The 21,819-nt window shown below is 41.7% G+C and overlaps 1 protein-coding gene and 1 pseudogene across 5 annotated transcripts in view; both read right to left on the minus strand.

Moving 5' to 3' along the window:
- The window catches only part of CTNND2 (catenin delta 2), a 1,230,307-nt gene that overhangs the window by 253,051 nt on the left and 955,437 nt on the right, over positions 1-21,819 (minus strand). For all 5 annotated transcript variants that reach the window (XM_075062683.1, XM_075062682.1, XM_075062681.1 and 2 more), the window contains one exon: positions 10,876-11,089. In XM_075062683.1, the coding sequence (XP_074918784.1) occupies positions 10,876-11,089 (214 nt within the window). The remainder of the gene's footprint in view (positions 1-10,875; positions 11,090-21,819) is intronic.
- On the minus strand, positions 16,054-19,432 carry LOC142046423 (E3 SUMO-protein ligase KIAA1586-like; annotated as a pseudogene).

Below are 21,819 nucleotides of genomic sequence, written 5' to 3' on the forward strand. Positions count from 1 at the left end.
TCCGAAAGGTTGCCAACCCCTGGTCTAAAACCTTCTTTAAATAAGATTAATATAAAATTTTAGAAAATATAAACAAAACATGGAATCTCAGGGTGAAATGTCCTGATCTTCAGGAGGAAATATGGAATGTTTTACTATAGCCCAAAGCAGCCAAAGGCATTTCTGCTCATCATAGTAATTATTTATAATTAAAGCCATATTTTTCTATTCTTGGACTAGACATACCTATAACATTCCAAAGAAAGATACAGGTCATATTAGTTGGGGAATCTTCTTGGATTTTGATGATACCCAACTATTTTTATTATTGGAAATATCAAAACTAAAGTTCATTTGTATGGATCAAATTAATTTATTTCAGAACTCAATCATTCTATATTTCTAAACACATTCCCTCCATGTTTGTTTTTTTCGTACTTTTTTTTATTTTTGCTCTAGTCTCCCTAATTAGTACAGTAAGATTGTCTCACTTGTTTAAAGCCTAAAAGCTTATGTGATACATCTATAGTTTTCTTTTTATTCCTCATTCAGGACCTGGTTTATCAGTTATACCACTTTAATACCTCTTTGATTCTGTTTGAATTACTTTTTCAATACAACTTTATGGAGAACCTAGGTATATAATTCTATCATAAATATTTATGATACCTGGTACATTCACTAAATCCACTGATTTGGTAACTTTCTCAAAAAGCAATTAAATTTGTCTTAAAATCAAATTTAAACTAAAACATGAATTCCCAACTAATTTCTCCCTTCAATATCTTTAATGGTAAAATTTATATTTTTCATTATCCTTTTATATTTTCAGTAGACAAAAGCTATGCCTTAGCCATTTGCATTTCAATATTGTCCTAAAATACAATGCCTAGTGCAGTAAGAAATCATTTGCCATTTTATTTTTTTATAGTTACATCACTCTACAATCATCTGCTTGCTAAAATCATGTCTCATCCATATCAGATACATAGTGTTTGATATACCAGTGCCACAGTCAGAGCCAGCTCCAGGGGTTTTGCTGCCCCAAGCAGCCAAAAAAAAAAAAAAGCCGCGATCCCGATCCGCAGCAATTCAGCGGGAGATCCTTTGCTCCAAGCGGGAGCGAGGGACCCTCTGCTGAATTGCCGCCGAATACCTAGATGTGCTGCCCCTCTCCAGAGTGGCCACCTCAAGCACCTGGTTGCTAAGCTGGTGCCTGGAGCCGGCCCTGGCCACAGTCATGTAGGGCTACTGTTTGAAAAGCATGCTTACTAATTCAGCTAGTTTGTTGCTCATGAAGCTGTATCTGAGATTCCACTCAGGATGGCTTTTGTTCTTTGAAGAGAAATGGAAAACCTTATACAACTTTTGTCTGAGGTGAGAGGAAGGAATCAACAATCATAAACATCTGTTGAAACAAAAAGCACGTGTTGGTTGAGTCCAGCAGTAGCTGATCAGTTCTACTCCCTCCAACAGGAGTCAGTGGGGATTCCTGCGTTATCTTTGTTAACACTGGTTAGTACCATTTTCGTGCTAACTATAGAGCAAACAGAGCAAATTCTAAAATATAACTATGAGAGAGTGTTCATAATTAACTCATAACTCACAAGAGTCAAAATGGAGCTGCAAATCATTTATGCATTGTCATCCCTAATGAGTGAAAAAACATTGTTTATTTCACCATCCACAGACTGTATGCTAATTTTATACCATTCTCTTCTCTGCATTCATTTTTATTAGGGGACTTTGAATTTCCAATTATTTCAGACTTCTTAATAAAAAGGTTTTTATGCTTCACTTTACCAGCAGCTACTGGCTAGAGTTGTGGCACATGACTAGGATGAGGAGACCGCTAATGAAGTACGTTCCATCCAGATTATACAGAACTCTCTGTGAAGGGAACTACAATATAACTGTGCATTGTAGTTCAGATTCTCCTTGACTCCCTGAGGGATATCAAAGACTCATCCCTCATTGCAGGCTCTGCAGGCAATTGTGTATTTGCACTACCGGCTTTCACTTTATATACACATGTATATTATGGGCCTGATTCATTGGTACACTTCAGTCCCTTCATGCTGGCTCCATTGGTAAAGTCAGTTGCTCTAGCCAACGGAATACCTCTGGCACAGGGGGATGAGAGGCAAAAAGTTCATGTAATGGCTCTATGCCACTCATCCCCCAGAGCTTCTGAAATGGGGGCCTGGTTGGAGAGTTACTTGTGTGACAGACTGAGAATATCCTGTAATATCCTGAATGAACTTTACTGAATCAGGATGAATCCTGTTGAATTAGATTTAATATCTTTGGGGTTCATCGTATTAAAAATGCAGCTGTGTATGTGTTGTTCTGTTACTGCATGTATATAACTTCTTGTGGGAGAGTGACTAATGCACTAAAGGCTTTTTGGAAAAATATGTTTGAAGTGCGTTTCCTAGGAAGTACCTGGGGGTAAGGGGAATGTAAATAACCCACTTTGAATCCACCCCTTTGAAGCTATGCCCTGGGGAGGAAAACCCATTGTTTACTAATTACCCATTCCTGGAAACTCTAGATCAAACAATGCACTAGACATGCTATGCGTCTGCTTGTTCTGAGCTGAAGCCTGATCAACTTGTTGTCACAGAAGAAACTCTTTGAGTGAGGTGCTGAATGCTTGCTCCTGCCACAGCTCAGGTGAGAACTGGGGTGACGTCTGGTAAACTTATTAGCAGATTAACAAACCCGCCTAGTCTGCGCCTAGCGCTGGACAATTCGGCGCACGCCGGGCGGGTCTCGCGCTCCTGACCGGGGGGGGGCCTGGGCTCTGGTCGCGGGGCGGCTCCCGACCGGGCGGCCGCCCTGCTGGCGCAAGCACAGGCGCGCCCCGGGGGCGGGGCGCCTGGGCTGCGGTCATGGCGGCGGCTCCCTGACCCGGGGGCGGGCGCCCGGGCGCGCGGCGGCGACGGCGCAGTGCACCGGGCGGGGAGCGCCCTGGGCTCCCGGGCTGCGGCGCACTGACCCGGGGGACACCTTGGGCTGCCGGCAGCAGGCAGCTGCTGCTGCCGGCAGCTCAGCCCCTCCAGCAGCAGCGGCTGCAACCATTTAAAAAAATTTGGGGGGGCGCCACTTTCTTGGCATCCTAGGTAACCGCCTAGTTCGCCTAAATGGTTGCACCGGCCCTGAGTGTAGATTCCATTACTGTTTTTAATGTTTTATCCGTAATGCAATTAACGTAAGAATGAAATAGGTTTGCATAAAAAGAGCTGCGTGGTATCAATAACCATGGGCAGTCACACTATTAACCATCTCTGAAGAGAACACAAGCAGGTATGCCTGGGCAGCCTGTCTCTGCTGGAGATAACACAGTGAACAGAGGGAATTGTGGAGCCTGGGGGTGGAGCTGAGGGGTTTGGAGTATAGGAGGAGGCTCCAGGCTGAGGCAGGGGGTTGGGGTATGGAAAGGGTACAGGCTCTGGGCTAAGGGTGCAGGTCCCATGGTGGAGCCAGAAATGAGAGGTTCAGGGTGTGGGAGGGGGCTCCAGGCTGGGACTAAGGGGTTTGGAGGGCGGGAGGGGGATCAGTACTGGGGCCAAAGGCAGAGGCGTGGGAGAGGGTGCAGGGTCTGGGCAGCGCTTACCTTAGGCAGCTCCCAGAAGCACTGGCAAGTCACCCCTCTGGCTCCTATGCAGAGATGCAGCCAGGTGGCTTTGTGTGCTGCACTGTCTGCAGGCACTGCCTGCAGGCACTGCTCCTGCAGCTCCCATTGGCTGCAGTTCCCAGCCAATGGGAGCTGTGGCGCTGGTGCTTGGGGAGGGGGCAGCGTGCAGAGCTCCCTGGCTGCTCTATACCTAGAAGCCGGAGAGAGAAGATGCTGCTACTTCTGGGAGCTGCATGGAGCCATGGCAGGCAGGGAGCTGACTTTTAACAGCCCGATCAGCAGTGCAAACCAGAGCTGCCAGGGTCCTTTCTGACTGGGCATTATGGTTGAAAACCAGACACCTGGCAATCCTAATAGCAGCAGAAGTTCCTTCTGCAAGAGCTGAGAAGGATCTAAACATAATACCCATCTTTTTGACCTAGCTTTATCAAACACTTAACACTGTACTAGGAAAACTGAAAGAACTAAAGTAAACCTGTTTATTTTATGGAATAAGTGTGGTATAGAAAGACATATAAACAGAGTGAGAGACAGTTGGAAGTCAAGAAAGAGGACTCCTTATAGGGCATTCGACTTTTCTTAAAATGAGATTTGGAGCCTGTTTAGAGGAACTTTTCATACTGAAGGTGTTTTCTTTTAACCATTTTCCCCTACACTTTTCTTTCTATGTTCTATATTTTACCAATAAACTGCTTTTAAATAAGTAAAATGGATGTGGAGACAGGTACATTTGGAATAACCACTCTTGTGAGGAAAGAAATAAGCTGATCTGTGACTGCAGGGCGGCTGAATCGGGAGTAGGGTAATGGCAAAAGTAACTAGGCAAGGGAAAATTGTGTTATAGTTCCTCTGCAGTGGCAATGGAGTGACCGAGAGTTAGTATGGGAATAAGCAGGGCTAGATTTCCAAGTAGGCACAGTAGGCACGTGCCTAGGGGCACCAGCATTCTAGGGGCACCTAAAAATTCAAAATTTGCTGGTCCTGGGTCCTGGCAGGAAGTGGGGCTGGCTGAGTGGGAGACGGAGCCCTCCTGGAGTGCTTCAGCTGGCAGGGAAGGCGAAGCAGCCCCCTGTGGCAGGGGAAGAGCTCAGCAGGGGGCCCTGCCGAGCAAGTGAGTCTTGAGAGAGCTGGGCCTGGGCAGACCCTGTTCCTGCTCCATCCTGGCTGATAGTGCTGTTCCTGAGGGGCCAGAGTGATTCCCGACCAGCCCTGGCCACACTGCCAGCACACTCCGCCAGGCAGATATAGTCACCTTCCAGCCTTGAATATAGCTAGGGGACAGGGTGGGTCTCCAGGAGGTTTATGTGGGGGCTCTGGGCAGTGAGGGGGTGGGGAAGGTTTTTGTGTGTTGGGGTGCTGGGCAGTGGAGGTCTGTGTGGGGTACTGGGCAATTGCGGTGGTGGGGCTGTGTGGCAGCGCGCCTGAAAGTTAAAAGTGTTGGGGTACCCTGGCCAACGGTGGTGGTTTGGCGCTCCAAGGGTGGGGATACCCTACAGATCCAGCTGCTGCAGGCAGTGAGGGGGCTCCAAGCCACGGTGGGTGGCGGGGGATTGCACAGCTCTTGGCTGGCACAGGTGGCGGGGGGGCCCCAGAGCTCCAAGCTGCCTAGGGTGGCGGGGCCCCCCGGCAGCTCCCAGCTGCTGAGGGCAGCAGGGGGCCTCAGGGCTCCAAGCCCCAGGCAGTAGGGGACCCTACCTACTACCTAAGTGATTGTTTTAATTACATGTATTTTTGTTATTCTATTGAATAAATATTTAAATTATCGTTTATGTTTCCTTTTGTTTAATTTTTTACAGACAACACGAATGTCAGCTGTAGGAGAGGGGCGCTGAAGATGCTGTGCTTGGGGTCATGCAAGGTGTAAATCCGGCCCTGGGCATAAGAAGAGTAGAATGGCTGCCAGGAGCTGAGTCTTGATACAACTGTACAAATCCTACCATGCTTTGGGAGCTGAGAATAAAATTTTATTTTTTAAAGAATTCATCTGCAAATTAAGGAACTTTAAAAAGGAATGAGATAAAAGTTTGAATTGAGAAAATATACTGAAAAGACAACTCCTTTCATTCACTAGCTTGCAGATTACCAGGGATTATAACAATTTCTTAAATATTCTGTGAGACTGATAATCTTCATAGATGAATGCAAATCACAGTGAAAAATTAAACTGGGCATGACTCTCAAGAACATTTATGCAGTCTCTGAATTTTGAGAATATGTGCCTAAGATTATTTCTGGCAAAATGATTATACAATGACTCCGATAGGATTTAAATAAAATACTGGTCATCTTTTCACAGTAATCCTTTTAAGGAAAGAAAATTATCCAGTATACAGCTTCATTTAGGCAATGGATAAATATATTCTACTGTAAACAGATTTTACAGTGTAAACTGTCCAGCTGTTTTATAGGCATGCCTGTATTTGCAGAATGTAAATATATGCCAAAGCCTAGAGTTTAAAATGGTCTTATTTTGCAAAAGGCCTGCTAACCCCTACTCGACGAAAATTCCAAAACCTGGAAAAAGTCTTTCTGTTCTTGTTTGACTATATGGCTTCTCAAATGTATTCACCTTTATTCCCTTATTAGATCCAAACATGTATCATGTGTGCAGTTTAAACTTAGCTATACAGTGACTTGTATGTAGATATTTACATTATTTTTACTCCAATTCCTCCTGCCTTATTTACAGTACCATAGAATCCAGGAGCAGTCCCCTTATGTTCAGTATTGCTTGCCTAAACATAAATCAAAAGATTTTAAGAGATAATTTATTGGCTTAACACGAAGAGATGTTAACACAGTAGCACCTTGTTAGTTACAAAGAAGAACAATTTAAAATAATTTCTCAACATGAATTTTGAATGGGTGCACTGCTCACAAAGGGTGAAGCCACATGTGAGTGCTACAGGATAGTTCAAATGCTTCACTCTACTATAAATATAATTGTAGAAAGGCTGGTCCAGTGGTTAGGGCCCTAGTCTGGGCTGTAGAAGACCTTTGTTCAAGTTCCTGCTCTGAAAAAGACTTCTTGTGTGACCCTTGACAGGTCAGTTAGTCTCCCAGGCCCAAATCCACAAAGGTATCTTGCTACCTAAATCCCAGTTTTGGCTCTACTATGATCAATGAAACTGGCAAATCTTGCAGGCACCTACACTCACTTGGTGCCCAAGTTTCAGCTTCTGGACGTGCACAGAGCTGCTTCCCTCTAGGCATCTGAATGCCTATCTCCCACCTAAGCCACAGAGCAATTCAGAAGCCAGAAAAGACGACAGGGGTTCAGCTGCCTAACTTGTGCTCATGGCCTGTTTCGGCAGGCTTGCTCAGAGGCCCCCCTCTGGATTGGATCTCTTTCAAGACCTGGGTGGAGGAGGAGGTGATGATGTCCACTTTATAACTTTTAGTGCAGTGTTTATAGCACTTGCCTGGGATGTGAGAGGCCCAGGCTCAATTCCCCCTTTCTGTGCCAGAGAGGGAGGAAGGATTTGAACAGGGGTCACCCAGGACTATAACCACTGGGCTATGAGATATTCTGATGTAGGACTCCCTCTGTCTCTCCCGTTAAAGCTATTCCACTGTGGATAAATAGTGAAAGAATCATTGGAGGAGGAGGACTGGACCCAAGGTCTCCCACCTCCTAGCTGAGTGCACTAACTATTGGAGTAAAGAGTCATTCCCATGCTCACACTCTAGGCCAAAGACTAAGTATTTAACCATAGTGAAACAGTCACTGGGTCAGAGAGACAGACAGAATGACTATGTAGCCTGGTGCTTAGGACATCCCCCTGGGAGTGAGAGACCCAGGTCCAGTGCCCCTGCTCCAGTCACTCCATGCACCTATCTCTCCCCATATATTGTATAGGTAGCCTAGGTACCTTAGTTAGGCTTTGTGGATTGCAGTCTTGTTCCTGTCATTTTCTAGGCACCTAAAAGTTAGGTCTTGTCTTCACATACAGTGCTACAGTGGCATAGCTGCACCTGTGCAGCTGCGCCATTGTAGCATTTCATTGTAGCACTATTATGTTGATGGAACAGCTTCTCCCATGGGCACAGATAATCCACCTCTCCCACAGGCAGTAACTATGTTGATGGGAGAAGCTGTCTCGTTGACATAGCTCTGTGTACACGGGGAGTTAGGTCGGTGTAACTAGGTCACTCAGCGCTGTGGATTTTTCACACCTCTGAGCAACGTAGTCATACCAACATAGGGCCATAGTGTAGACCTGGCCTTAGGCACTATGATGCTCAGTGTTGCAACACCTCAGTCCTTTTGTGGATCTGGGCCTCTGTGTTTCAATTCCCTATGTGTGAAATGGGGACAATGATACTACCCTACCTCACAGGGATGTTGTGATGATAAATACATTAAATATTGAGGCACTGAGATACTATGGTGATGGGGGCCATATAAGTAAGACAGGTATAGGACTATGATGGAGCCAATAATATCCTCTAAAATGAATGAAAATAGGTTTTCTATAGGATGGATGGATAAAGAACATCATATACAGTCAGACACATTACATAGTTCTATATTATGTATATTGCTGATACATACAATCTATTCATTCACTAGCCAAAGGAGGATCTGCTGATGTACTATATTGCATTCACCCCATTCAAGCAGGTGACTGCAACCAACAGAAGCTTCCTCTCTCCGGCACCTACCACCAACTTAGGTGTGGTACCAAAGAAATATTCTCTCTCACACTACTACAAGAGGAGGCTACTGAGAGACTTATTTTCCCTTTTCCAGAAAGGACAGTAGGGAAGAAATCTGACTGGCGGCAGCTCCCACACTACAGGATCGTTACAGAGAGCAAGTGGGGACCCTGATGAAGAGGCCCAGTACCAGTCTGGCTACTGAAGGATTCAAGCTCTGAGGCATAGTGAACATCATTTCTTTGGATAGGAGCCCAACAGAGCAGTAGCACTACCAGTAATTCATTATCAAACCTAAAGTGTCTCCCATACAGAGAGGCACAGAAACACAAATAGGCTGTGGGCCACAAATAGCTGGTGGGATATATAACCAGTAAAAAACGCAATGAAATCCTGAGCTACAAATGGCTTTGATTCCATTCAACAACTTCACTCTGCCCGGCTCTACTCATTTCTCCCCTTTTATGTATGCTTAGTACTCTCTCGCACTGCGATCCTCCCTCTTAGCTACAGCTTTCATTGCAGCTACTGGTTACAGCTATTAGAGGTCAGAGTATGACACCTGTCATTAGCAGTCACATAGTTTGAAGATAACCAATCTGAGGGCATGTTAGCTTATTTTTTTCTTTCACTGGTAGTGCATGAGAATTCAGTGATATATTGTTTAATGCATGGAGTATATAGGGTAGCTTACTCTCTTAACAACTGAATAATAATGATCTCTTTAATATTACAGCAACATATACCATGGAAACATCCATTATAGCTAATGAGGGAGTTCATTAGCACTTTTCTACTCATTTGCTCAGAGTAAGCAGGCAGAGTGCTCCCTGGAGTCAGGAGACAGACAACACAAGCACAAGCAGAACAAATATGTTGAAACTGAAGTAGTAGTTTCACTTTATTAGGTTTGTCAGTAATTCTGTCACTCAGCAGGATGCGCCATCAAAGCCCCATGTAGCACAGCGTCTTCTTGACAAGAAGAATATAATAGATCATGAATAACAGGTATGAGATGAAAGGTGTGATAATTAAGAAACAAAATTAAATACAAAAATCTACACTTAAAAAGCATTGTGGAGCTGATTCACGCACCCTTGAGCAAGGAAATTCTGAGTCAACACACGGCTGTTGTTCTTATCAATTGTCTTAAACAGTGGACGATCTTTTGAAAAAAGTGGGGAGGGGTATGTGTATATAGATCCTTGTATCACTAAAGACTAAAATTTTTATCATATTCATTAGTAAAAAAAAGTTTCAGTGGAGATATGGACACTGTAAAAAACTAAAGAGATCTTTAGATTTTTGATTTGTAACACGAAATTAATTTTCACATCACTGACACTTTAATAGCCAAGTGAAGGGTCAAATTACAGAGGATTAAAAAATCTTCATATAGTTTTTCCTTAACAAAGTTTATTTCACATATTTGCAAGCACCCTCCTCTTGCAGGGGGAGCTGATGTAACATGACAAAGCTTTATGAAAAGTGAACTCTGCTCATGTACAGTCATCACTGACAGAGGGCCCCACTCTCTGGAAAGGGAAGTTTGTGATATACTGCAAATAGAAGTGAAAAAATGGTAATATTCACATGTAACCAGCACTCAAATTGGGAGGAGGGTGAAGTTTACAACTGATTATGCCACATTTCCACTTCTCATTTCTGCTGGACAAAAACAAGCTGAGGAAAAGGAGCTTTATATCTTATTTTCATGCTACCTATGTCGGCCCACTGAAACACTGTAGCATATTTCAAGTATACTTTCAGCTGCGTACTTTTCACCTTAGCACCAAAACACACAAACAAATCCCTAAAAAGAAGTAACTGCTCTTAACATTTAGTTTAAGTTACGGTGGTTTTGGCCAAAAATAGACAAAAATATTTAAAACACCAGAGAATTTAATAGTGAGGGGGTTTGTTTGTTCTTTTGCTGTGTGGCTCAAAAACCAAGACCCATGCTGAATTAAAAACAAAGCAACTCCAGAAACAATTGCAGAGCAGATTTTACCCTGTCACAATATGAAATAATTTCTTTACCAAACTCTGCTTTCTGTATTTACAGCTTTCTGTCCAGTATGCCATTTTCATAAAAAAAGAAAACACTGCCCATATCCTCAATATCCTTCCCCTTGCACATATTTCTTTAAGAAGCAAAGAAGAGTCAGGCAGGCTTTGCAGACTTAAGAGATGGTGTGGCATAACTCCACTTTGAAGAATTACAAAGGAAAAGGGGGAAAGCATACCCAATGATGGAATTGTTAGCACAAAGAATAACCTGTGTACAGAATGCAATCACATCAACACAGTTCTCCACTAGTGGGGGAAGAAAGAGTAAACCATCTCAGAAAATCACTGATGCTTCAGTAAGTGTCTGTTAAATATTGATTGGAGTCAGTCAATATTTCGCCTGTCCAAAGAACCTGAAAGTGTACATTTGTTGGCATATGATAGTTGCAAAGCAGGGAAGACAGTGATAAAGCAAAAGGTTATTTATGAAGCAACAGATACACATCACTGTGCTGCACAAACAGTACTGTACTAGTACCTAGTTAGTACTTGACATTCATAAAAAAAATACATAGAAAGAATCAAACCTGTGACCAGTTCTCTGATTTCCAAATCCGTAGTCTTGCGGAGCAACCGTACTAATGCTGGGATACCGCCACAGGTTTTCAGAGCAATTTTGTTGTCATCATTTGCCTTCCCATATACCAAGTTTCTCAAAGCTCCACAGGCACTACGGTGGACTTCTGTCATTCGATGATCCAACAGGTCCACCAGTAACTGTATTCCTCCTTGTCTTCTTATCTGAAACAGCCAAAAGTGACAACTATGGTATTAGGGAATGAGCAGGTGTAGTGCACACATTATTCAGCTTAATAAACAGTGGTTGTCAAATTAAGGGTATACATAGCACTTGTGGTCCAAGAACAGCTGCAAGTTCATATGGTGCTGGCTCCTCCCCTTTGACAGCACTGAAAGCAAAGCTCTTTGCAGTGAAGATATTGCACAACTGTTAAAGCAACTGAAACAATGAGAAGCCAAAACAATTGCCTCAACAAGGGACTTCTGCACTTGTCCGGTAAGCCTAATTTCATTACCAGGCAAATTGGTTGAAACTATAGTAAAGAACAGAATTGTCAGAAACACAGCTGAACACAATGCGTTGCAGAACAGTCAACAGGGCTTTTGTAAAGAGAAATTATGCCTCACCAATGTATTAGAATTCTTTGATGGGGTCAATAAACATGTGGGCAAGGGTGATCTTGGGGATATAGTATGCCTGAACTTTCAGAAAGCCTTTGACAAGGTCCCACACCAAAGGCTCTTAAGCAAAATAACCAGTCATGGGATAAGAGGAAAAGTCCTCTCACAGATCAGTAACTGATTAAAAGGTCAAAAACCATTCCAACATATTCATTACTGATCTGGAGAAAATGGTAAACCGTGAGGAGGCAAAGTTTGCAGACAATGCAAAATTACTCAAGATAATTAAGTCCAAATCTGACTGCAAAGAGTTACAAGGGATTTCACTAAACTCGGTGGCTGGGCAACACAATGGCAGATACAATTCAGTGTTGATAAATGTAAAGTAATGCACGTTGGAAAACATAATCACAGCTATACATACAAAATGATGGGGACTAAATAAGCTGTTACCATTCTAGAAAGAGATCTTGGAGTCATTGTGGATAGTTCTCTAAAACATCTAATCATTGTGCAGCAGCAGTCAAAAAAGCTAACAGAATGTTAGTATCCATTAGGAAAGGGATAGTTACTAAGGCAGAAAATATCATAATACCTCTCTATATAAATCCATGATATGCCCACACCTAGACTACTGAATGCAGGTCTGGTCACCCCAGCTCAAAAAACAAACAAACAAAAACCAATAGAACTGGAAAAAATACAGAGAAGAGCAATAAAAATGATGAGGAGTATGGAACAGTTTCCATACCAGGAGAAGTTTAAAAGACTGGAATTAAGCAGGAATATTATAGAGCTTTTTAAAATCATGAATGATGTGGAGAAAGTGACTAAGGAATTGTTATTCACTACTTCACATAACACATGGACCAAGGCCCACTCAATGAAAATTAATAAATAGCAAGTTTAAAACAAACATGGGGAGTACTTTTTCATATAACTCAGTCAACCTCTGGAATTAATTTCCAGGGATGTTCTGAAGGCCAAAAGTATAACCTGGTTCAAAAAAGAATAAAATAAGTTCACAGAAGATAGGTCTATCAATGGCTATTAGCCAAGATGATCAGGGATGCAACCCCATGCTCTCGGTGTCCCTAAACCTCTGACTGCCAGAAGCTGTGAGTGGATGACAAGGGATGGATCACTCAGTAATCGTACTGTTCTGTTCATTCCTTCTGAATCATTTGGCTCTGGCCACTGTTGGAAGACAGGAGACAGGGCTAATGGACCACTGGTCTGACCCAGGTGGCCATTCTTATGTAGTAAATTATAATTATTTGTTAAAGTATGATTAATGTTGTGTATGTTCATACATTTAGTCTTTTTTTCTGAAACCAAGAATGCAAGATGCTTTCATCCCTTTAAAAATAAGTACCTTTTTCAGTGTCAAAATTTGAGTATCAAAAATTATATGCTGGTGAATAACAGTCATCGCTTTTCTGCTCCCCTATGTCTTATGGCACATCATGACATCACTGTTTTAGGATATGAATCGTAATAAAAAGTGCCTCACTAGAGAGATGCAGGTACATCATGTTAATTTATACATTTTTTGCAGTTTACAGAACAGAATATTCTTGTCCATATAATATTCACATTACAAAGAATAAAGTATTTAAATTAAAATCATAATTATTTGAAGATAGTCTGTATTTTCCCCAGAGTATTAATTGCAATTCAATGTTCCCTACATGGTGTTCACCTGTCTAGGCATTTTGTAGACTATCTATAAAGCACAGTAGTCAGTGGTAAAACCAGAGGTTGGCTATGGTTGTGGCTGTATAATGATACACAACGTCAGACTCATGCCAGGAGTTCATTCATCTCTCTGTTACTCTGTGCCTGTGCAAGCTGGAGGAATGCTGATACCTCTCAGTTCAGAAAACACAAAAATAGATAAAAAATAATATGTTCTGCAATATATCTGACTGATCCAAAACTCAACTACTGTAAATATGATCATTTGCAATGCAAGATATTTGCCACTTTCTAAATCAGATACATTTACTGACAAGAAACATTCACTTTTGAATCCATCACCAACTTTTTGAATCCAACGTGTCAGCTTTTTCTAATATATCATATTTTCAAACCTGATGTGCTGCATGAGGAACAGCTATATCACCCACTTGACACAATATGCAACATTTGCTGAAATAAATTGACTAAGAACTGAACTTAATATATCAAGCACTAAACTTGATACATCAATTTAGTAAAGGGTACATGAAGTGCTGAACTCAATATTTCAGTCTTCAGAGAGGGATGCTTATGTGATCTGATGGAAGATAATGAGAGAAAACATTTGGATTAAAAGCAAATATATCCAGTGTATCACTTGTTTTGCTATGATGTGTGACATCAGTAACAATGGAATGAAAAACAGAAACTATAGGGCTGGACCATAGGGTTTTAAAATAAAAGATGTGGAAAATGATTTTTGATAAATACTTCAATGATTGCTTAGAAGAAGATTGAAATTGTGATGGAAACAAAAAGGAATTTCAAGCAAGTACACCTAGAATAAATATTTTTCATGTATGTTATATAACTCATCTGATGACCTCAAAGGGCTCTGTCATGGTGCATGTATGAGCTGCACCTGTGATCTCTGTCCCAGTCTCTGCATGGACACTATTTCCAAGTGACAGCCTTCTATCTGCACCTCTCCCAGAGTGGAACCCTGTGATTCACCTGGCTCTAGACTGGATCATCAGGATACATCCTCTCTCCCCCAACACACACACTTTTTATCAACTGTACTGTTGCAGTTACAGGGAGAATGGTGCCTTAGACCCCATTCCCCCTCTGCAATCCTTCTTGAGTGCACTGCTTAGGTGATAAGTTTTGCTATCTTCATCTCTCTCTGGATGGAACCTGCAGTTGCACCACTCTTAGGCTGGATCCCTAGGTGGCAGCCCTGTTTCCAACCATGATAAATGGATTTGGGGGCCTGCGATCAACTTCCCTCTAGGAATATCTGACCAATGGCTGATTAGAGTGATACAAAACAGATTCTTCAAAACAAATGCACTGTACATTCACCCAAACATATATAGTAATCAGAGAAAAGTAAACAACACAGCATGATAGCCACAACAATAATAAATAATAATAATACCATCTAGCTCTTACATATTGTTTTTCCCTTAGCAGGGCTTAAAGTGCTTTACAAAGTAGGTCATTATCTCCATTTTACAGATGAGTAAACACAAGCCTAAATACCTCTGATCTTACCTCAACCTTAACATTCCATCGCATGTTTTGGTAAATTCTACTTAGGTCAGGTACCTGCACCTCTGGGCTGGGAGAGAGAAACTCTTCTACTACAGATGCTGTTGTCAGTCACTCTACATCTGTGTCTCCCATCAGCAACTTTCCTTGAGCAGCGGTTGACAACTCACCCCCTCCCAAATCCCTTTCTGTAGGGGGCCTTTATAAGCATTTTGTGTCATTTTGATCTCTAAGCTTGTTGCCTCGACAAAGCAGCTGGGTCTCTTGTACTGGAGCCTGGAAATCACCTCTTCACAGCTTGGCTGTTGACTTTCAAGGGTTTGCCGTCCTGTTTCTTACCTGGACTATTGTGTTGCCTCCCTACTTTTTTACCCAACAGCTCATTATTAAACTCTACCAGTAAATTCCCACCTTCCAACAGCGCAATATAACTATGCATTGACTATCTTAATAGGTAGGTCACATAATCATAAAATTAGTACAGACGAACCTCCACAGGCTCTATAAACATTAATTAATTAAGACTCATAACGCTCTTATGAGGTATATTGAAGGATTATGCCCTCCTGTTAGGGCAACTGAGGCACAGGAAAGTAAAATGATTTGCTCATGGTCCTAGAAGGAGTTTCAGACATAGCTGGGAGAATTGTTATAACTCCACTGAGTTCAATAAAGCTTTGGCCATATAAGTACCTAAGGCAGAGAGAGACATGATGATTTGCACAAGGTAAGGTTCAGAACCTACTCTACACTGACATGAAAACTGACAAGGGTTTGCATTGTGCCTCTCTTCAGGTGAGATAATGAGATAATTGTTAGGTACAATATTTACTAATATACAAGTGGCTGCTTTTTTACTTCATTCACAAGGCAAAATGACCATGTAGGCAGATAGGGTGTTTGCTCACCACGACAAATGATTAGTGTAGCACTGGATCACCTAAAGACTCAAGGACCAAACTCTGCTCTCATTTACACAAATCAATTGCAGAATAACCCATTGGAATTACCTATAAAACATAAACAATACCTGCTTCTTAAGGCGGTGGTCTTGGAATAATTTTCACTTTGGTCAGGCAACATGGTTGCTTGTTCATATGGTTTTTCCCTTTCTACAAAAACCGCCAGTTTCTTGCCACAACAATACTCAAGTTACTGTAGCAATAACTGATATATTGATGTTCACCTATATCCACAACTCTGTATGCATATATGATAGTGCCACTGAACTAAATCTGAATGCATTCACATGTAATGACTAAACAACTTCTACACTGCATCACTATTTTCCTAACAGTGCACTCTCCCTATTGCCACATAACAGGAGTCTTTCAGAAAGGCAACGTATCGGTTTCCATGGCTGTTTCATCTATATCATTGACTGTTGCACTAGCTTCAGTAGTGGACAAATCATGGTCAGCTCTCAGTGTGTTTCTTCTAGGAAATTTAACATTATCAATGGCTTACTCTATTACTTGGTAAATTAAGTATATATCTCGTCAACGGGCAACATATCCATTGACATAATAAAAAGTCAATATTATATTGAAGATATGTCAGAGCCAATGTGGAGACTCTTGATATTGCTGCATGACATTAAAGAGGGTACGTCTATGCTACCCACCGGATTGGCGGGTAGCGATCGATCTATTGAGGATCGATTTATTGCATCCAGTGTAGATGCGATAAACTGATCCTCGATTGCTCTCACGTTGACTGCTGAACTCCAGCTTGGCAAGAGGCAGAAACAAAGTTAATGGGGAAGCAGCGGCCGTCAATCTTGTGCCGCAAGGATGCGAAGTAAGTGATTCTAAATTGATCTAAGATACGTTGACTTCAGCTACGGTATTCTCATAGCTGAATTTGCGTATCTTAGATCGATCCTCCCCTAGTGTAGACCAGGCCTTAGTGACTTATTTGATAGTTTATTTTTCTGGTACAGTATTTTACCAAGCAGATTTAACAGAGGATGTATTTTTTCCAGAATGACCACATATTCATTTCAGTATAATATTTCTCAAAAGATAACTTGTATAGCTCAATATTTATAACATGCATTGTATGCCTAAAATTTTAATTGAGTGACACCTCCAATCTCAGGTTGTGCTTACTGAAAGGAGGGGACATTTTGTGAGAATGAATTGGGTTTATGGATTAGCCAACTAAGAATGAGGTTCTAATCAATGTTCTCTCTAATTTTTGACAGGCCGTGTGTGCAAAAAATTACTTCCATGCAAATTTTTGAAGCAGAATTTTAAATTTGTGCATCATGAGGCAAAAGCGCCCAAGCAAGTAAAATGCTTATACATTTAAAAAGTTTTCATTTGCAATTTGTGATAATAATAGTTTTACACCATGTTATTTTATAAATGTCATTTTTAAATATTCATGAAGCAGAAGTTAGTTTTAAACATTACGCTTTAGGATCTTTTTTTATAGACAATCACGAGCATATATCAAGCACATATTAATCATAATCATTATCAGTTCATAGGTTTCTGCCTGTTGATGTCCACTTTCATCTTTAATTCTATACACGTCTGAAAAGATTTTGATAAACATATAATAAAGACAATTTAATAAGTATCCCATTATGTCAATTTATATGGGTTTTCAGATAGAGACATTATAAGTAAAAAAAGAAATACAAGATTTGTGTTTTAAATTTAAAATTTTCATAAAAAATATCAATAAATGATTATCAGCCAAGAATAAGATATGTAATTACAAATGCATTTTAATTTCCTTATTGGTCAAAATGTCAAAGACTGCTAAACTAACCTTACTGTTTTTCCTTGCGATCTTTTTCATTTGCCCATTCAATATAAACTCTGTACTGATCTATCAGTCCTCCATCCAGCTGGTAACTTTTAATACACAGCAGCATGTCCAAATGTTCAACTTGTAAACGATTCCATCGTTTATTTTTTAGAGTGTTCATTAAGCTAAAGCCATGCTCACAGTCTGCACTTGATGCTAAGAATGTTCTTCCAATATCCATCAACTTTGCAAGATCCTGAAACTGTTTGTTTTGGTGAGCAAATGTCACCATATCCAGGCAGGGGCGGCTCTAGGTATTTTGCCGCCCCAAGCACAGCAGGCAGGCTGCCTTCGGCGGCTTGCCTGCAGGAGGTCCCTGGTCTCACGGATTTGGTAGCGCACCTGCGGGAGGTCCGCCGAAGCGGCGGGACCAGCGGACCCTCTGCAGGCATGCCACAGAAGGGAACCTGCCTGCTGCCCTTGCGGCGACCGGCAGAGCACCCCCCGTGGCTTGCCGCCCGAGGCACGGGCTTGGCGTGCTGGTGCCTGGAGCCGCCCCCATATCCAGGAAACTTAAAACCAATTGGCTTTTGATTCTTTCGGCTACTGCAAACTTGAAGTCATTGTACTGACTGACTATAACAACCTCTTCAGCAAGAAAGTCTTTGTATTTTGAACATAGGGATTTGATCTGAGGAATTCCAAAATTGAAGTCACACTTAACTATTGCTACACAATCAAAAGTGGACCACTCCTGGACTTCATTCTCTGGAAACCTGTCTGCCAAATGTGCACACAAGATGTTTATGAAAGTTATTATGGAACTGGTATCAATTTCATAATTTTCTTGAGAGCTCATATCTAAGGGAGCCTTAACTTTGTCACTGCATGAGACTGAATCTCCAAGGTACTGTCTTCTGATCTTGTTCAGTTTACCTCAGGCAAGGTGAGATGCTTCAAGAGATGTAAAGTCCCGTTTCTGGAGCAGCGTGGATAGTGACGCCAGCTCCAACAAAACATCATTCAAAACTTCTAATGTCATTCGGTATTCCACGGTATTCAGCTTTTTGTGGCAGTATTTAGAAACTAGATCAGTATCTTTGTCTTGCTGAAAATATTCCAGAAGAGGATTATAGTTGTGAATAACTTCTCAAAGCGCAAAATGCCTAGATAACCAGCACACTTCATTGAGTGGCCTGAAAGCCACTGACTCACATTCAGAAGCATTCACTATCTCCTGAAATTTGCATTTTCTCCTGGATGACCAACAGAACACCGTGTAGACAGTTCTCATTAAGGTTTCGATGTCTCTTATCAGTTTGACCTCCTTCCATGCATCAGAAATCCCCAAGTCTTCCTGGTGTGCAACACACTGTTGCTGGACTAAGTGTGGAATATCACGTTTCAGCTGAGCCACCACGCCATTGAGTTGCCCAGCATCATGGAGGCACCATCAGATGTGAACATCACCATTTTCATTAGATCAAGTTGGTGTTTTTTATAAAACTCTTTGATTGCAGACACTATTGAAACAGCACCACATTCTTGCAATCGTAATAGTCCACCAAACAAAGTTTTACAGTCTGCAGAATTTGTGGATCTATATTTAAAGTAGAGTATCAAGTATCTCTTAATGGCTAGATCATTGCTTTCATCAACAGCTAGAGTATGAAACATTGCCGATGCTATTTCATGCATGAGGTCATTTTGGACAATGCAGTTGATAATTTCAAGAAATTCAAAAGCATAATTTTTAGTTCTCCAGCTTGCTGGTATGAGCACATACTTTTCCATATGGTTATTAATATCCTGAACAGAAAGCACTGAGCTGCTCATTTTAATAGCCAACAACACACTGTCAATAAGTACCTTGATTTCTTCTGGGTTTGAGTGCTTGCATTCAAGATTAATTTGCCTCCTCTGCTTTTCAGCTGGACTTTCAAGAATCATGCTAAGCAATCTTCTCCATAAGGAAGGGTTATTGTTTCAAAGTCTTGTTATACCATCTAGACTTACTTAACAGATGATGCTTTAAAAAATCCAACTTCCATACATTGTTCCACATTATTCCTGTTGAAAATTCTCCGGCAGCTCTGGCATCTCGACAGTATACACAAACCACTTCGTTGTCCTCATCATATGTGAATATTTCACGGTTTAACAAGCATTACACTATGTGACTTCAGTGTAACTTTCTCTATAGTCTCATCCAGCCATCCAAACTTATATGAAGTTGCTGTTCTTTTACACTTTAGACCTCTAGACAGTGACATTTTGGGATTGTTTTTTTTTACCAGATTGGTTTATTTAAAATTAATACTTCTATTATATGGCTACTATTTCAATGCACTTAACAGCATGACTTGACAAAAGAGCAAACGGGAGATCATTCGGATCAGGATACCAGAAGTTTGTGCATAGCAAAAAAACGCAGCAAAAAACCCCCCACAGAAAAATGGTAAAACATCATGAGTAAATGTATGAAGTCCAATGCCTTTGAAAGATTTCAGTCATGAAAACAACACTTACCTTTGTTCATTTCTGGGAAATCTTTGCAGTTCCTTAGCAACTACAGCCAGGCATTTAGACTTATTCGCATGTACTTGAGTTTGTACACAGCCAAATGAACAGATTACAAGGAGATGTGTGGGTCCTGACCGTCCTGACGTGATCAACGTTCCACGTTCGAAATGCTGGTGGGGAGGGATACGAAAGATTCATTGCCTTCCTTTCCAGTTCCCACTTTGCCAGCTAGTAGAATCTGGCTGTGTTGATAGATGGCGGGCAAACAATGTCAAAAGTCACCTGTAAATGATAATTTGGCTTGGCTCCAATGTAGGATTTCATTTTTTGTGTGCACAGTGTTTCACTATGTGCACGGGGTTTAGGATCTGTGTGTGCATGCACATGCACACAGCTTAGAGGGAACAGTGGTTCTAATGTATGTGTTTAAATTAAAAGAGCATTCTTGGGATTATGGATGGAAAGATGAAGCAAATTTTTTCCAAGTATCCTAATATCACCTTCCGTTTTGAGCTTTTGTGTTCTTATCTTAAATATGTGGTGCATATAAAAATAATATCTGTTAATGCATGTGGAAATGATTTTCAGGATACTAGTACTCTTGTTACTCAGACTTAGGAGGATGAAACACCTCCTTACTATAACTGACAAAATACACTTACATCTGTGTATATACTAATGCTGAGACTTCCACATTCAAATTGAGAATAATTATGGCTGGAGACAGGGCAGGTTCCAAAAACGGGGGAGGTTAGAGATCTCCTGCTGCCATCCTGGGGGCAGCTGTGGGACCTTTGTGCAATTTAGAACATTGTTAGTGATACTCTAATTATGCTGGATCATAATGGTCCCCTGAGGGTCTGTTCTGCCAATCCAGGATCACTGGTGCAAGAAGTGCTCTGGCCTACATCCCATAAACTGAGTGGCTATGACCAGGTGGTATAGGACAGCCGTGCTGGCTTTGTACTAGCTGGATATTCCCCTATGCAAGGGGAATTATCAACTGTCCGTTTAAGCCAGAATGGTACAAAAAAGATGGAGAGAGGCCAAGGTTTTAATCCAAGATAGTGAAACTTTCAGCCCCATCTGGCCCAATAGTCTATTGCCAGCAAGTCTCTCAGAGTTCAGGTCCCAGCAGTCTTAAGGTTTCAGGATCAAGTTGTAATACTGAGAGGGGTTCTCCCACCAGGGCAGGTAATTCACCTCCTTGAGAGGCAGTAGCTAGGTTGATGGAAGATTCTTCTGTCAATCTGGCACTATCTATACTGGGGTTAAGTCAAGTATGTGTCTCTTAGGGGTGTGGATTTTTATGCTGATTTAAATTCCCAGTGTGGACCACCCCTGAGAGAGTGTACTCAATCCCCAGTGCAGCAGAGTCAGTCTCTTAGCAATACACTGGGCAAAGCTGATCCTGGCAGGGGCTGCCTGATTGACTGCACTTACTGATTGGTGGAGGGGTGGAACTAAGCTACTACTTGTCCCAGCAGCAACCAGAGCTTGCTAGCTGCTTAGTGTGTTCCAAATACATTAGATCCTGCTTCCTTCTCATGCCCAGCATGCTATTCATAGATTCTAGGACTGGAAGGGAGCTCGAGAGGTCATTGAGTCCATTCCCCTGCTCCCATGGCAGGACCAAATCTGTCTAGACCAGGGGTAGGCAACCTATGGCATGGGTGCCAAAGGTGGCACGCAAGCTGATTTTCAGTGGCACTCACACTGCCCAGGTCCTGGCCACCAGTCCGGAGGGCTCTGCATTTTCATTTAATTTTAAATGAAGCTTCTTAAACATTTTTAAAGCCTTATTTACTTTACAT

Source organism: Chelonoidis abingdonii, chromosome 2 (genome assembly GCF_003597395.2).
Source record: "Chelonoidis abingdonii isolate Lonesome George chromosome 2, CheloAbing_2.0, whole genome shotgun sequence".
In the NCBI taxonomy this organism is placed as follows: domain Eukaryota; kingdom Metazoa; phylum Chordata; order Testudines; family Testudinidae; genus Chelonoidis; species Chelonoidis abingdonii.